At 42.5% G+C, this 17,734-nt stretch overlaps 1 protein-coding gene across 1 annotated transcript in view; it reads left to right on the top strand.

Annotated features, from left to right (window-relative positions):
* The window catches only part of TRPM1 (transient receptor potential cation channel subfamily M member 1), a 115,921-nt gene extending 99,114 nt beyond the window's left edge, over positions 1 to 16,807 (top strand). The window contains exons 28-29 of the mRNA XM_057542664.1: positions 14 to 146; positions 15,342 to 16,807. Coding sequence (XP_057398647.1) covers positions 14 to 146; positions 15,342 to 16,602 — 1,394 coding nt within the window. The 3' untranslated portion in view covers positions 16,603 to 16,807. The remainder of the gene's footprint in view (positions 1 to 13; positions 147 to 15,341) is intronic.
* The last annotated feature ends 927 nt before the right edge of the window (positions 16,808 to 17,734 follow it).

The following is a 17,734-nucleotide window of genomic DNA, read 5'->3' as shown; positions in this document are numbered from 1 at the left end:
TCTGCCTTTGCAGAGCTGTTTCTCAGCGACGAGGAGCTGAAGAGGCTGCACGAGTTTGAGGAGCAGTGTGTCCGGGAGCATTTCCAGGAGAAGGAGGACGAGCAGCAGTCGTCCAGCGAGGAGCGCATTCGCGTCACCTGTGAGAGGTGCGCCTGGGGCGTGGCCACCGCGGGGCGCGGCGCGCAGGGCGCAGGGCCAAAGGGTGCGGCTCCTCCGTCCCGTCTAAGGGGAATGCCAAGTCCATTTACACATTCACTCCCAGTCCTCCTGTTGACTCAACTTTGGCTTTTTAACGTGTTCCCCACCCCCCAAAGTAGTGTGAAAGTTCCAAATGATGGTTATATATTGTATATAGAAGTGAATGATGACATTTATCATAAATATTCCAGGCCAAAACCAAACCAAAACAAACAAAACCCTGATGGTTCTTGCCCACCCCCAGAGTGGGCCCTTTTACAATACAATACATGGAGAGAACCTTCAGGTGCAGGGCTGTGTAACTGCTGGGGACGTTTCTCCACGCCCTTGACATATGTTGTTGCCTTGGCCAAGTGTGGTCTGCCCCGGCTTGACCTCCTGATCCTGACTTGTGCTCTCCTTGCTCCTTCCCAACACCTTTCCAACCTCACGGAGCAGAGGCACAGGAGGGGCAGAGCCGTCTGTCTTGGGTACCCAGCAAGATCAGCATCATGAAGATGTCAGTGCTTACTATGTGGGGAATGGACTGCTTGCCTGTATGGGGCAGTGAGTAAATGAGCAGAGGAGGGCAGGTCAGGGAGGAACTGAAAGGGTGATGTGTTCCATACTTTATAGTATTGCTTTTCCTGCGGCTGCAAACTGCAGAGCAACCAGCAAAGGTAGACGGGAACGATCAACCCGCACTAGAGACATTTTTTGAATCATAATTTTTTTTTTTTTTTTAAAGTATGTTCCTCTTCTCTTTATTTATTTATTTATTTATTTATTTATTTATTTTTATTTTTGGCTGTGCTGGGTCTTCGGTTCGTGCGAGGGCTTTCTCCAGTTGCGGCAAGTGGGGGCCACTCTTCATCGCGGTGCGGGGACCGCTCTTCATCGCGGTGCGCGGGCCTTTCACTATCGCGGCCCCTCCCGTTGCGGGGCACAGGCTCCAGACGCGCAGGCTCAGTAGTTGTGGCTCACGGGCCCAGCCGCTCCGTGGCATGTGGGATCCTCCCAGACCAGGGCTCGAACCCGTGTCTCCTGCATTAGCAGGCAGATTCTCAACCACTGCGCCATCAGGGAAGCCCATGAATCATAATTTTTGAGAACCTTGATCACTTCATAAAAGCAACTGAAGCTTGTTAAAGAGCATGAGAGTTGATAAAACGTTGTTCCAAAGAGTTTAATCAACAGTGCATGTAGGGCTTCCCTGGTGGTGCAGTGGTTGAGAATCCGCCTGCCAATGCAGGGGACACAGGTTCGAGCCCTGGTCTGGGAAGATCCCACATGCCGCAGAGCAACTAGGCCCGTGAGCCACAACTACTGAGCCTGCGCGTCTGGAGCCTGTGCTCCATAACAAGAGAGGCCGTGATAGTGAGAGGCCCGCGCACCGCGATGAAGAGTGGCCCCCGCTTGCCACAACTAGAGAAAGCCCTCGCACAGAAACGAAGACCCAACACAGCCAAAAATAAAAAATAAATTATAAAAAGAAACAATGCATGTAGAAGGATGAGTGTGGCGAGGGAGACATGCCTGAGGGGATTCCAGAGCCTCATTCTATCCTGGAGTCTTCAGCATTAAAGTTTTCTGATACCGTGTATATCGTCTGATATACGTGTGTATATTGAGAAACATAAAAACATGGTAGGACTTCAAGAGACTATTTCAGCACATACTTCCCAATCAGGGGCCCCAGCAATTATAGCAGAATTCACGATACACCGTGAAATCTTCGTGGTGGGTGTTCAGGCCAGTGGCTCCACCTCAGCCCACAGGAGGGATGATGCCCCCGGCAGCTGCAGAGCTCTACCCCTCCCGCCCTCCTAGACCCAGTCCACTTGCAGTCCTACCAGCCAAACTCGAAGGTTATCTGCACCAACTCCGGCCTTAATAAGGTATATTTTCAATAAAACTTTGGAACACTTCTTTGTTATTTTACTGGTAATTACTAACCTTTCAAGATATAATCATCATTTCATTATGAGAAAGATAAGGTGCCCCCATCTTGATAACCTAACTTCCACTTTCTAGTTAGACATTAACTTGAATGGAATCACAGGCGTAATTTACCACAGATGGAAATGGTGTTCTCTTTCACCCTGCCTCCTCCCTTCCTCACTTCCCAGAGCAGTGTTTGGATTTTTACCGTTTTTGGACCAAGGCTCCAGGAATGTGGTTATCAGGTCGCTACCAAATTGCATTTTCCCCTTGGGGCTCCGAGCACACGTAAGAGGAATGAAAGTGCACGGGGCAGTAAAAACAGGCTACTTCCCGTTTGCCTTGGCTGAGCTCCCTGGGGTGACGGGAGCACATTCCTGCCCCTCCGGTTCCCTTTGTTGACTCTTTCTTGGCTGAATCATAGGTGAACGCCAGAGACAGAAAAAGCAGGTCCGGAGAAGGGAGCTTTCCTTCACCCTTAACCAGGACCACTGGGGAGCAAGAGATGGTGGGAGAATGGGAAAAATTAGTTATTTCTACCTAACTGTTGGCACCAGTGATTACTTTTTTTTTTCTTTTCTTTTATTGAAGTATAGTTTATTTACAGTGTTGTGTTAGTTTCAGGTGTACAGCAAAGTGATTCAGTTATACATATACATATATCCACTCTTTTTCAGATTCTTTTCCCATATAGGTTATCACAGAATATTGAGTAGAGTTCCCTGTCCTATAAAGTAGGTCCTTGTCGGTTATCTGTTTTATATACAGTAATGTGTATATGTTAATCCCAAATTCCTAATTTATCTACTTTTTCTGTAGTCGCTTTTTTTTTAATTGAAGTATAGTTGATCTACAATGTTTCGGGTGTACAGCAAATTGGTTCTGTTATAGTGGTTCCATTTTATATATATATATATATAAATTCTTTTTCAGATTCTTTTTCCTCATAGGTTATTACAACATGTCGAATATAGTTCCCTGTGCTATACAGTGGGTGCTTGTCATTTATCTATTCTATACATAATAATGTGTATCTGTTAATCCCAAATATTTAATTTATCCCTCCCATCAGTGATTACTTTTAAAATCACATTTTTGAGTACTCAGATGTTTCTGCCACTTCTTTAATCTTCCTTATAGATTTGGTTGCTTTCATTTTCTGCGTCACCATTTGCCGTTTGATGATTTTCCTGCTCTTCTCTCAGTGGGACTGGCCCCAGCACTATGGGGATGGCAGGGTCTGGTTAGGGGTGAGCATCTGTGATCAACACCGTTGGTGTCTGTCCCTTCCTGACCTCCCTGTGGTCCGGGCACCCTGCAAAACCTGGGCCAGTGATTTGCAAACGTGTTCACACCGGCAGTTTACACACATGTCGTGCTCCTCCATGCAGGGTGATTTGAGGGCTTAGGTTCAGGAACCAAATTCATGGCTTTCCCCTATTGCTTGGAAAGGTATATATAAAATTCTACCAAATTAACCATTTATTTTTATCATAGAATTTCAACATTTTGTAAATTCCAACATTCAGTCCCTCAAGAAGAGATATACCATGTGACTCAGTTTTTAGCTAACACAGCGCTGGTTGCAACCGGGCATTTAACCCAAAGCCCCAGCCACCAGCCCACCCAGCTGTCTCAGGGCACCGCCCTCAGGCTTTTCCTCCCAAAACGTCCCCCCTGTGCTCCATGAATAGCACCACTGCCATCTCATTCAGCAAGACAGTCACTGGCAAAGCATTTGGAGTCCTCCCTCTTCTGCACTAACAATCCCCAAGTCGGATCACTTCCCCTCACCTATAAATCATGGTCCACCCACATCTTTCCTTCTCTACCCCCAGCACCTGAGTACCAGCCAGCATCATTTTTCACTTGGGTTCCTGCAGCTGTCCCCTCAGAAATCAGTCCTTGGAATTCAGTCTTGCTCTTTCAGTCCATTTTACACCAGAGAGACTCTAACCAGCCCCCGCAGCCCCCGTCACCAGCTCGCCTGAAAAGCCCCCTCAGCGGCTCCCACCACTCCTGAGCCCGTGAGGCCCTGCCATCTGTCCAGCCGCACCCTGGACTGTCCGCCCCTCATGCTCAGTCCTCCAGTCTTGCTGGCCCTCTTCCACCCCCTCAAAGCCACTGCTTTCTTCCTGCCGCAGGGACTTTGCACATCCTCTTCCCTCCACCTGCTCATCTTTTGGAACTCTGCCCAAATGCCAATTACTTCTGGCAAACTTCCCTGACCGCTTCACACCTTAGTAGACTAGGTCAGGGCTCTTGGAGTCTAAGCCCCACGAAGGCAAGGACCAGGTACAAATTCCACTCACCACATTGTTCCCAGAGCCTGCACATGGCCACGTAGCAGGAGCTCGATTTTTTGGAATGAATGAATGAATGACTCCAAAGTTTGTCTCTTGATTTGAATGCAACTTTCTGTCCTGTCCTCCATGAGTTCCCTCCTGGAATATCAAATAGGAAATCAACAATGCTCCCTCTGGATTCAAAACTTTGGTTTTACTCTTAGGAATGAGGAACAACCTCAATATGCAAATGATTCTGGTCCCTGTAAAAGGAAGGATCCTTCAGATCAGCAAGATCAAAACAAGAGTTGGTGTTGGTATATGTCTCTTTGCCCAAAGGCATAATATCAGATAAGCAAGAGGGCTGGTGCAGGGACAGCATTTACAAATAACTTCCCAGCACAAGCAAGGTAGAACTGGTCAACCTAAACATTCTATTCTTGTCTCACCAGTTTAATAACTGGTAACAAGTATCCCTATCAATTGGAGCTTGAAGCCCACCTCTGTGTCTCTCGCAAGCCCACTGTTGAACACACCTTTCTTTTTGTGCTTTGGCATCCCCATCACTGGTCCACAGGTTCCAGAGCAATTGAGTTGGAAAGAATCCTTTCTGACAAAACTTTGTTAGAGATTCAACTTCCTTTTCTCAAACAATGAGAATTATGTAATCCAGTGTGTTTACCTTTTTTCATGGCTTCAAGGAAGCTTAGCATCAAACTTAATATTTAATTATAACAAGTGTATTATTGTAGGGTTTGGGAATATGTGGTGTATATTGCTCTCCTTATCTCCTCTACTCTTTCATATCTTTTATTCCATTTACATAAATTTATTTTCTATGTCTGATATTTCAAAGTATGCAGGATATAACTCATAAATCACACATTTTAAAAGCAGTTGGTCCTATACTTAAGGAGCTATAGGTCGTAGAGTAGCCAAACCTATAATAGCAGGCTCTGATTCCCCCAAAATTCTCTGGGTTAAGTGGTTTCTTGTCATATTTGTGGATCTGGGTTAAGGTCTTGGGTTTCCTGTCGGCTTGATGGGAAATCAGCTGTTGGTCTTGAGATCTTCTTTGGCGTCCTCTTCCCAAGTGACCAGGAAGAGAAGATTATGGTAAGAAAGACCCTGACAAGAAAGACAAGGAGAGAAACAAGACAGTAATTAGAAAAAGACCTGAAAGAAAGATCAGTCTTAGAAAGGAGGTGGGATTCCTCTGATGGAGAGAAGGTCGTCCAAAGACACACACGTAGGGATGGAGAAGGTTGGGGAAGAGCTCACCTGAATGCCTTAATCTTATAAATTAATAAGAGTCAACGGTGCTTGGATGATGGGGGAGGGGTGGGATGAAGTGGTGGAGTTTTGACATGCCTAGTAAATGACAATCTTGTTCCTTACCTGACTCTGAAAGCCAATTCAGAGAAAGACGCAGACATCAGACAGAGGTAAAAATCTCAGCTTTATTAGTAATAAATGTTGTGCTAGAGGGTGTGGTCCAGTTCTTGCCAAATGCACACCCCAGAAGTAGATGTCCCCACCCAGTCACAGGCAGCACCAGCAGCCTGCAGGCCTCGCTTCTTCCCTGCTAAGCTTACCGTTCGACCTAGACAAAGTGAGAATCCACGCTCCCTGCAGGCAGCTGGCTCCCAAAGAGAAAGAGAGAAGCATACTCATGTCCTGGTCCCCAAACTCCAGCCAGAAAATTAATTTTCTCCAGAGTAAATGAGGGACTTCCCTGGTGGCGCAGTGGTTAAGAATTCGCTGCCAGTGCAGGGGACACGGATTCGAGCCCTGGTCTGGGAAAATCCCACATGCTGCAGAGCAACTAAGCCCGTGAGCCACAACTACTGAGCCCACATGCCACAACTACTGAAGCCCGCACGCTTAGAGCCTGTGCTGCCCAACAAGAGAAGCCATCGCAATGAGAAGCCAACACACCGCAACAAACAGTAGCCCCCACTCACCACAACTAGAGAAAGCCTGCGCGCAGCAACAAAGACCCAACACAGCCAAAAATAAATAAATAAATTTATTTTTTAAAAAAAGAGTAAATGAAAGGCTGAATCACCCAACTGACAGAAACCCAAATGAAAAAAAAAAATGAAAGCAATATGAGACCTATGGGATAATATAAAACATGCCAATCTATACATAATAGGGATCCTGGAAGGAGGAGAAAGAGAAAAGGGGATTGAAAATGTATTTGAAGAAATTATGGCTGAAAACTTCCAAAACCTAAAGAAGGGAACAGATATCCAGATACAGAAAGCAAGCACAGAAGGACCCAAACAAGATAAACCCAAACAGACCTGCACCAAGACATATTATAATAAAAATGGCAAAAGTTAAAGATAAAGAGAGGATTCTAAAGGCAGAAAGAGAAAAATAAAGAGTTAATTACAAGGGAAACCCCATAAGGCTATCAGCTTATTTCTCTGCTGAAACTGTTGCAGGCCAGAAGGGAGTGGCAAGATATATTCAAAGTCCTGAAAGGGAAAAATCTGCAACCTAGGATACTCTACCCAGCAAGATTATCAATTAGAATAGAAGGAGAGAGAAAGAATTTCTCAGACAAGCAAAAACTAAAAGAATACAGCAATATCAAACCTGTCCTACAGGAAATATTGAAAGGTCTTCTCTAAATAGAAAAGAAATAAGAATCTATAGGAAAGAGAAAATCACAATTAGAAAGTAAATCACTTAAGTAAGCCAGTACACAGATTAAATGAAACGCTGGAGAGAGGCCAGGAGTTTTACAGTCATGGAAAATTCCGACACGTAAGAAGAAGCAATAGGAATGGTGGAAAGGAACCCGCCCAGCAACATTACAGACTTGAAGCCAGTAGGGAGGATTTGAGTTCACCTTGAGGGAAAATGCAGTAGGAAAGTTGTTAGCCAAGAGATTGCCTGGTGGGAACAATGGCAACCCAGCTGTGACTTTGTATTGGGCCAAGTCAATGTGCCTCCATGACTCTCATAGGTGACTGTGACATACTACAGCCCAAGGGCAAGGATGCAGAAAATGAGTGATGCATGAGGCACAGCAAAAGGGAGCTTGATGGGAGCTTGATGGGACCTTGCGGGTACCACGGTGATGTCAGGGTTTGCAAACGGCAGCATAAACATATTACATCGGCTCCAGCCACCATTTATCCCTGCCCAGCCCTGGAGTCCTAGTCGTGATAGATGAAGGCTTAGGGATTGTCACTACTATGTTGGAAGTAAGGGAGAAACAACCCAGGATATATCAATAAGAGCTTCACTGAGTGCCTGACCCGAGTCTGGCCACAGTAGAGAACATAGTCAGAAAAGGCTAATGATTTAGATGATCTGAATTCTAGAAACCAAGGAGGTCTGAGGTGTGGCCATGTTGGTGTGTATAAATGATGCGGCCTAGAGGTAGAATCCCAGAGAGCTTAATATTCTTTCAGCAACTACTCAGACTTTTGCTTACTAAAAAGAATGAGGGGCTTCCCTGGTGGCGCAGTGGTTGAGAATCCGCCTGCCAATGCAGGGGACACGGGTTCGAGCCCTGGTCTGGGAAGATCCCACATGCCGCGGAGCAACTGGTCCCGTGAGCCACAATTACTGAGCCTGCGCGTCTGGAGCCTGTGCTCCGCAACAAGAGAGGCCGCGATAGTGAGAGGCCCGCGCACCGCGATGAAGAGTGGTCCCCACTTGCCACAACTAGAGAAAGCCCTCGCACAGAAACGAAGACCCAACACAGCCAAATAAATAAATAAATAAATAATAATTAAAGGTGCTAATAATTAAAAAAAAAAAAAGAATGAGGACAGAAGATTTAAGACTTGAGTCTTGTTCTTTGTTTAGTCTTTCACATATAAAAACTCCGGAAGTAAGCACACCCAGGTTCTACCCTGGCTGTTCTCTCTACAATTACTAAACTTAAAAGGCAGCCCCATATGAAGCAGCAGATGGAAATTAAAATAGCTGAATGTAGAATTTGGACAGGATGAGACAACTTTATGATCTATAGACCTGAAATAAAATGACAGGGTAGGAATAGTCTTAAAACTCAATATAGGCGACCATGGGATCTTGAAACATGGGTTTCGTCAAGTATGAACTGGACCTCGTTGCTCCACTAACATTATGTTTTTGTGTTAAATTTTAACTCTATCATTAAGGAAATGTTCCCATGTAATTTATGAGATGCCTGGCAGGTAAAGGGTGATCGTTGCACATGAAAAGATGACTGTACATAAAACAAGTTTTAATAACTGGCTTACTACAGAGCTCCCAACGTCTATGTTCTGTTCTTAGGAAAGACACACAGGACTCTTACCATGAGAACGTGAATTTGGACATTATATTTAATAGGTCAGAGTCTATGAAAGTCCAATAAAGTTATTCCCTACATAGGCATATATTCTCTTGGAAGTCACTACAGAAGGTCCACAAATTTATAGATTGTTGTGCCTATTATTTGAATGGAATGGAAAACATTATTCACAGTGCCTTAACAAAAATGCATTTTAGTTAAACTCCTTTCAGGTTTAGTGGTATAAGATTCAAAATCAAAACCCTTAGGTACTAGATATACTGAGATATGGATAAAAAGTATTTGAAGATTTGTAACCACCCCTACTCATATGGTCACGTCATTCTATACCTGTTCAGCACCTAGAGTTCAGCGAGTACTTTCACTGAAAAGGTTTTGAAACTAAACTGAAACTGAAATCACAGCCCACAGAAAGCATCCATAAAAGATAAAAAATGATAAACTGGATTTCATCAAAATAAAAATCTTTCGCTCTACAAAAGACACTGCTATGACAATGGAAAACAAGGTACAGACTGGGAGAAAACATATGCAAATCATATATTTGCTGTAGGACTTGGGTACAGAATATCTAAAGAACTCTCAAAACAATAATAAGGGGAAAATGACCCAATGAAAAATGGGCCAAAGATTAGAAGAGACACACCGGGGAAAACATAAGTTTGGCAAATAAGTACATGAATCGATGTTCAACATTATTAGTTATTAGTAAAATGCAAGTTAAAACTACGATAAGATACTTCTACTCACATATTACAGTAGCTAAAACTTTTAAATATCAGTAATACCAAGTGCCAAAAAGGACGCTGAGTACCTGCTGGTACACATATACTGCTCGTGGGAATATAAAATTCTGAAAAATGGTCTGGTAGTTTCTTTTTTTTTTATTGAAGTCTAGTTGATTTACAATGTTGTGTTAATTTCTGTACAGCAAAGAGGCTCAGATATATATATATATATATATATATATATATATATATATATACATTCTTTTTTTATATTCTTTTCCATTATGGTTTATCTCAGGATATTGAATATAGTTCCCTGCACTATACAGTAAGACCTTGGTGCTTATCCATTCTGTATGTAATATTATAGTTTGCATCTGCTAATCCCAAACTCCCAATCCATCCCTCCCCCACACCCTCCGCTTTGGCAACTACAAGTCTGTTTTCTATGTCTGTGAGTCTGTTTCTGTTTCATAGATAGGTTCATTTGTGTCATATTTTAGATTCCACATATAAGTGATATCATGTGATATTTGTCTTTCTCTGTCAGATGTACTTCGCTTAGTATCATAATCTCTAGGTCCATCCATGCTGCTGCAAATGGCATGATTTCATTCTTTTTATGGCTGAGTAATATTCCATTGTATATATGTACCACATCTTCTTTATCCATTCATCTGTCGATGGACACTTAGGCTGCTTCCATGTCTTGGCTATTGTGAATAGTGCTGCTATGAACACTGGGGTGCGTGTATCCTTTTGAATTATATTTTTCTCCAGATATATGCTTAGGAGTGGGATGCTGGATCATATGGCAACTCTATTTTTAGTTTTTTAAGGAACCTCCACACTGTTCTCCATAGTGGCTGCACCAGTTTATATTCCCACCAACAGTGCAGGAGGGTTCCCTTTTCTCCACACCCTCTCCAGCATTTATTTGGCAGTTTCTTATAAAGTTAAACACACACTCATCATATGAACCACTCCTAGGTATTTATCCCAGAGAAAGAAAAACTTATTGGTTCAGCCACTCTGGGAATCAGTATGGAGTTTCCTCAAAAAATTAAAGATAGAGCTACTCTACAATCTAGCAATCCCACTTCTGGGTATTTATCCAAAGGAAATGAAAACAGGTTACCAAAGAGACATATGCACCCCATGTTTATTGCAGCATTATTCACAAGAGCCAAGATATAGAAACAACCTAAGTGTTCGTCCATATCATGTAATACTACTCAGCAATGAAAAGGAACAAACAGCACATGCAACAACTTGCATGAATGTCAAAGACACTATGCAGAAAGAAGCCAGTCTCGAAAAGTTACCTACTGTATGATTCTCTTTATTTGACATTCTCAGAAAGACAAAACTATAGGGATGAAGAACTGATCAGTGGTTGCTAGGATTAAGGGGAGGGGAGGGTGTGATGACAAAGATTTAGCACGAGGGAGTTTTGGGGGATGGTAGAATTACTCTGGATCCTGATCATGACATTGGTTATAGAAATTTATATGTGTTAATATCCATAGAACTGTACACCAAAAGAAAAAATAGTCAATTTACTGTATGACAGTTTTAAAAAGAAAACATGACGTTAGAAATATGACATATTAGAAGTATGTCATTTAGAGGAAATCAACTTTACTTAATGGGAAAGCCAAACAAATCGCTTTGGACCTAGAACAGTTTTTTGTTCTGTGCTGAAAAAATATTTCATTCTGTGCCTAAAGGAAAGCAGAATTAAGATGTCCAAGTTAGGGACTTCCCTGGTGGCACAGTGGTTAAGTATCCACCTGCCAATGCAGGGGACACGGGTTTGAGCCCTGGTCTGGGAAGATCCCACATACCGTGGAGCAACTAAGCCCATGCGCCACAACTACTGAGCCTGTGCTCTAGAGCCCGTGAGCCACAACTACGGAAGCCCGCGAGCCACAACCACTGAAGCCCACACACCTAGAGCCTGTGCTCTGCAACAAGAGAAGCTACTTCAATGAGAAGCCCGCGCACCACAAAGAAGAGTAGCCCCCGCCCACCGCAACTACAGAAAGCCCGTGAGCAGCAACGATGACCCAATGCAGCCAAAAATAAAAAATAAATTTATAAAAAAAAAAAGATGTCACAAGTTAGGAAAGCTCATATCTCACTATGAGCTCTGTCGTAAATGATAAATTTCTCTTATATGTTTTCCTGCCATTCAGTGTGTCAACAGATATGGGGTGCTTGTCAAATTGTTTCCTACAGAGCCTCTCTTTCCCCATCTGAAATGGAAATCTCTCCTTGGATTTCCATCTACGGATGTCATGTCAAGGTTTGTGAAACATGTTTAAGTCATTGTGGGAAGTCACAGAACAAGGCTGACATGGGAGATAGTTCCTCATGCATCCTTTTTGTTAATCATTCCAGATCGACATGAACTTCACCTTGGTTTTTTTTTTCTTTCTTCTTTCACACATACTCTAAAAACTCAATACGACTTCCCTTGATTTGGCATAGCCGTCTAAAATGTGCTGTCTCCACCTCGTTGCTGTTTACGACGAGCCTGAAATAGCATCTGACAATTTTTCTTAACCTAAACCACCTCGTGAAGCTTTGTTTCTTCCACAGCTTCAAACTAAGGGGGTGGCAGTAGGGATGGGACATTTACGGGACACCTAAAGAGGCGTCCTACACGGAGCTTGAAAACCTATTCAACACAGGGGGGAGGGAGGTTAGGGAGGTGTAAAGGAGACAGAATCAGATGAGTTTGAGGTTTCCTTTTTCTGTGTGAGTGGCCAGCAATGCTGTTATCTGGATTAGGTCACACAGGGAAAAAAATAGGCAGAGAATTATAAAAGATTTGAGAGGAAAGATACGTATCTATATTTTACCAGCTTATTTATTTTTAAAAGTTTGCACAGCTGCTTTAATCTCTAAATGTTGTGTTTGTTAAAGGATTTCAAGTTTGTTCCAGAGGCAATGCAGTTTTTAACACAAAAGGAATGAATCCTTGGGGCAGTAGATTTGAAGTGAGCAAGGAGACATGACATTTAACAGAGAAAACCAAGTTGCACTTGAAGTCCTGGAAAATTAATAGTGTAAAGTTCTTCTGATGGTCGCTGAAATGCAGGAGGACAGGGAACACTTAGAACCTGTTGTCGGGTTCCCTATGGTAGGGAAACTTTTTTTTTTTTTAATTTATTGAAGTATAGTTAATTTACAAACTAACACAATGTTGTGTTGGTTTCAGGTGTATAGCAAAGTGATTCAGTTATACATACACATATATATATATATTTTTTCCCTTATAGCTTATTACAAAATATTGAGTAGTGTTCCCTGTGCTATACAGTAGGTCCACGTTGATTATCTATTTTAAATACAGTAGTGTGTATCTGTTAATCCCAGTAGGGAAGTTTTTAAAGAAGGAAGTCACGTCTCCTCATACATGGTGAATTTGGTGAAGTTGGTCCTCCTGGTGGCAAACTTCCAGGAAGCCAGACCCTTCCTGCTCAGATGATGTGGTTTCCTAAGGGACATCAAAATAGTCCTCTCCCCATGAAAAGGGTTAAGAATGGAAGCCAAGGACCCTCCCACACAACAGAGCGCAGCTGTCAATGTGGCCAACAGACGTAGAACATGAGCAAAAGCAGTTCTGGGAGAATGTAGGACAAGGTTGCTGCAAGAGCAGCAGAGTGGGGAGAGCACAGGAGATGCAGTCGGGCAGAGGGCAGAAACGGTGCAAGAAGAGCGGCAGGTAATCAGGAAGTGGAGGAGAGGAAAGCGAGCGCAGGTGAGGGAATTTAGAAGGATATGCAGAGAGGGTAGCAAAGCCATATTAGACACAGACTCGAAGCAAACTGGGTGACCCTAAAGTCTGCCTATACATTTCCACAGAAAGATAAAAGGTGGGCAAGAATCAACAGATAACAAAAGTACAAAGTGTTTGCCTTCACCCACGGGTGAACTTGTGATCAGACCACCACACTGTCGGGTGTAGAGGGTCCAGTGGCTCTCAGTGAGAGCCAGGATCCCCTCTGCCTGGCTACCCCAGGACAAATTCAACTTTTAGAAGGTAGTCCCAGGTCCTGGGCATAACTCGCTGCCTTTTAGAGTTACATTTCATAAGCTGATGGAAAGAATTCGTACTGTATGTATTCCTGAAATATAAAATACAGTCTACACCAGCAGGTTTTAGTTCGGGCAACATTATGGTTTCATAGGCTATTGCCTGATCTTCTAGGAGTTAAAAAAACCTAACCGCAGATATTTATAACCTGCCATGATCTTTCTTTCTTACAACCCCATAGGGAATACCAATTATTAAATATAGCAAACAATTTAAAGTTACTGGTATTCTTCAGATGATTAAATTACCTCTTGTCCCTGAAGTAAACCATCTGATAATCTGAACTTAATTTTTTGTCTTTTTTAAAATTTATTTCATTGAAGTATAGTTGATTTACAATGTTGTGTTAATTTCTTCTTACAGCAAATTGATTCAGCTATACATATATATATTCTTTTCCATTATGGTTTATCCAGGATATTGGATGTAGTTCCCTGTGCTATACAGTAGGACCTTGTTGTTTATCCATCCTATATATAATAGTTTGCATCTGCTAATCCCAAACTCCCAATCCATCCCTCCCCAACCCTCCCTCCCTTTTGGCAACCACAAGTCTGTTCTCTATGTCTGTTGGTCTGCTTCTCTTTCATAGATAAATTCATTTGTGTCATAATTAGATTCCACATATAAGTGATATCATATGGTATTTGTCTTTTTCAGTCTGATTTACTTAGCTTAGTATGATATTCTGTAGATCCATCCATGTTGCTGTAAATGGCCTTATTTCATTCTTTTTATGGCTGAGTAATATTCCATTGTGTATATATACACCACATCTTCTTTATCCATTCCTCTGTTGATGGACATTTAGGTTGCTTCCATGTCTTGGCTATTGTGAATAGTGCTGCTGTGAACATAGGGGTCTTTTCAAATTATAGTTTTCTCTGGATATATGCCCAGGAGTGGGATTGCTGGATCATATGGCAACTCTACTTTTCGTTTTTTGAGGACCCTCCATACTGTTCTCCATAGTGGCTGCACCAATTTACATTCCCACCAAGAGTGTAGGAGGGTTCCCTTTTCTCCACACCCTCTCCAGCATTAATTGTTTGTAGATGTTTTGATGATAGGCATTCTGACCAGCATGAGATGCTATCTCATTATAGTTTTGATCTTTGCATTTCTCTAATAATTAGCAATGAATCTGAACTTAATTATTAACAATTCATTTTCCGAATTCCCTGAACTTCAAGTAAGGATGTTACTGTATTTATTTTGTCATGATAACCATTCATTGCTGACAGCTATACTCAAAACTCAAAAACCTAAGTGCTAGAGTCTCCCTTTATCATCAGAGGCAATGTGATGTACCAGGTGAGAGACCAGAGCTGGTGCCCATCCCTGCTGGTGCCATACTGTTTGCCAGCTGTGCGTCCGTAGGCAAATTACTTACCCCTCTCCATGACTTGATTTCCTCATCTGTAAAATGGGGATGGTGATAATAGTGCCTTCTTCATAGGGCTGTTGTGAGAGTTAAACAAGCCTAGAATAGGACCTCAGTGAGTACGTATTGTTGAATACATAAGGCATTTAGAGCAATGAATGGTAAATAGCACCATATGCGTTAACCATATTTCTATTATTTTCTGATGCTCCTCACTGTAATTTTCAGTAGTTATATTAGGAGAGTGTGAAGTTTAAAAATATGCCCATAAATAAATAAAATTTAAAAAAAAATATGCCCCAAGCAGCCCATGATTCCCAAAAGCCTGCAAAATCATACAGCAACAATAACGTTATATTTTTGGTTTTAATCCTTAGTTCATCTCAGTGTAATAAACCTATCCCTTTGTATCCGCCAGAGTTGAAAATATGTCCATGAGGTTGGAAGAAATCAACGAAAGAGAAAACTTTATGAAAACTTCCCTACAGACTGTTGACCTTCGCCTTTCCCAACTGGAAGAACTATCTAGCAGAATGGTGAATGCGCTGGAAAACCTCGCAGGAATGGACAAGTCCGACCTGATGCAGACCCGGTCCCGGGCTTCTTCTGAATGCGATGCAACGTACCTTCTAAGGCAAAGCAGCATCAACAGTGCCGATGGCTACAGCATGTACAGGTATCTTTTCAACGGGGAGGGGTTGTTGTATGAGGATACTTCCCTCTGCATGCCACCAGGGACGGGGTTCAGGAAAAAAGTCGGTTCCTTCCGTGTGAAGGAAGAGAAGGACCAAAGAACGCACCTGGTCCCAGAGCGTCGGGGCAGCCTTCGCCTGCCACCCAGCACGAGCACGCCAGCATCCCCAGACGGCGATCGACTTGCATCAGACAACGTGAAGAGCACCTCAGAGCCGAAATTAGGTCCAGATGTTGGGATTTCAGCTGAAGATGATGAAAGGCAGGCAGACTCTAAGAGAGGAGAAACGAGCTCCCCAAGTTTCAGTCAAACAGATGTTATGCATGGACAGAACAAGTCGGATTTTCAAAGCACTCAGCTAACAGTGGAAACAACGAAGATAGAAGGCACCATTTCTTATCCCCTGGAAGAAACAAAAGTGACCCGTTATTACCCTGATGAGACGTTCAGTGCTTGTAAAGCAATGAAGTCCAGAAGCTTTGTATATTCCCGGGGAAGAAAGCTGGTCGGCGGGGTTAACAAGTCGAGTGCAGTTGGGGACCAAACATGCCCCTCCACGGTTCAGCAATGGACCACAGAATGGAGGTATCAAGTTCAAAAGATTATGCGTTCTCGGAGCATGGATATCCCTTCCTTTGGGTCTGAAACGGCAGTGCAGGCCAAGCATCAGGGGCATTTCACAGACACCAAAGATGAAAACTGTGTTTCTGAAACAGGCCCTCAGATGGCCCGTTTGTCACTAGCTGTTACTGACAGAACTGACAAGGAAAACTTACTGTCTGTGAAAACACACCAAACTTTGGGATTCCCATCTTTAAGGTCACAAAGTTTACACGGCCATCCTAGGCATGCTAAAGCCATTCAGGGCACCTTAGACAGATCTGGACACGCCAGCAGTGTAAGTAACTTAGCAGTTGTGTCCAGAATTACAGCGGAAGACCTGAAAGTTAAGCGAGAGAAAAATTCCTCAGAAACTGAATGCTAATGAGTTTTGTTTCTTTGATTTTTAAATCAGAACAACTGATGAGTCCCATCTTGGTCATCTAAACATCATCCATTTCTGAAATTGTTTTCATTAGAAACATTTGACAATTTGGACTTATTTAAAATTTAGAGTTTAATTTTAGTTCATTGCAATTTAAAATGTAATGCACTAAACTTAATGTTTTGTTAGCATATGTTAGTAAACTTAGTTTTTTTAGTTGGAGTAGGATCAATGAAAGTGATAATGCTCCAGTCATGATAAATTGCTTCATCAGTATACAGGATCCTACGATCTCTTTATTTCTGGGGGCAACCAAATAGCCAAAGAAATGCCTTTGGGTGCCACCAGTAGATTACTTAAGGGAGTAAGCAACTATGTAAGAAAGGGAAATGAAAGACAAAGCAAACATGAAAAAAAAAAGGAGGGGTGGGGGAAAAGAACAATAAAACTATGAGGTGCAAGAAGTGAGAATTGGAAAGGGGAAGTAAACATGATATGTTCTTTTGGGTTTCTTTTTATTTTATGGTTTAATGCTTTATGTTTTAAAATTACACGATGGAAAAAAAAAGGCCACGATTATATCAAAGGTCACACTGTAATAGGGTAGGGTGACCAAGAGTTTTGTTAATGTGTAAAAATAAAGTATCCCATATGAATTTTCCTGTTGTCATCTAGTCCTTGATGGCAAACACAAATTACTTGTACTTCTGTCTACACAACGGTAGACATTTACTTTACACAAGTAAAGCTGTGGCTAAAACCTAAAGGATACATACGTGTTCAAGGTGGGAATTCTCAAGAACTACAAAGATGATCACGGCTGAAAACACAAGGTGTACTTCAACTTGTAAGTTCAAAGACACAGCATCGCCATAAACTGGCAAGGGGCAGGGGGAGGAGAGAGAGAGAGAGAGAGAGATTAATTCACTGCAGTTATGCCAAAGGTACTAATCAGAGACCTCAGGAGACTTGAGAGTTTAATAGCCAGATGAGAATCCCTGAACTGAGCTTGATTCGAGACTATTTAATCAATCCTGCTACCTGTGTTATTTGACCCAAGGATAAACCCATTCCATTTGACCTCATTCCTAAATCTCTGCTTTGGGTGCCAAGAAAACTTGCAGCCCTTCGC

The sequence above is a fragment of the Balaenoptera acutorostrata genome, chromosome 3 (genome assembly GCF_949987535.1).
Source record: "Balaenoptera acutorostrata chromosome 3, mBalAcu1.1, whole genome shotgun sequence".
Classification (NCBI taxonomy): Eukaryota; Metazoa; Chordata; class Mammalia; order Artiodactyla; family Balaenopteridae; genus Balaenoptera; species Balaenoptera acutorostrata.
This window is presented reverse-complemented; position numbering and strand designations above follow the sequence as displayed.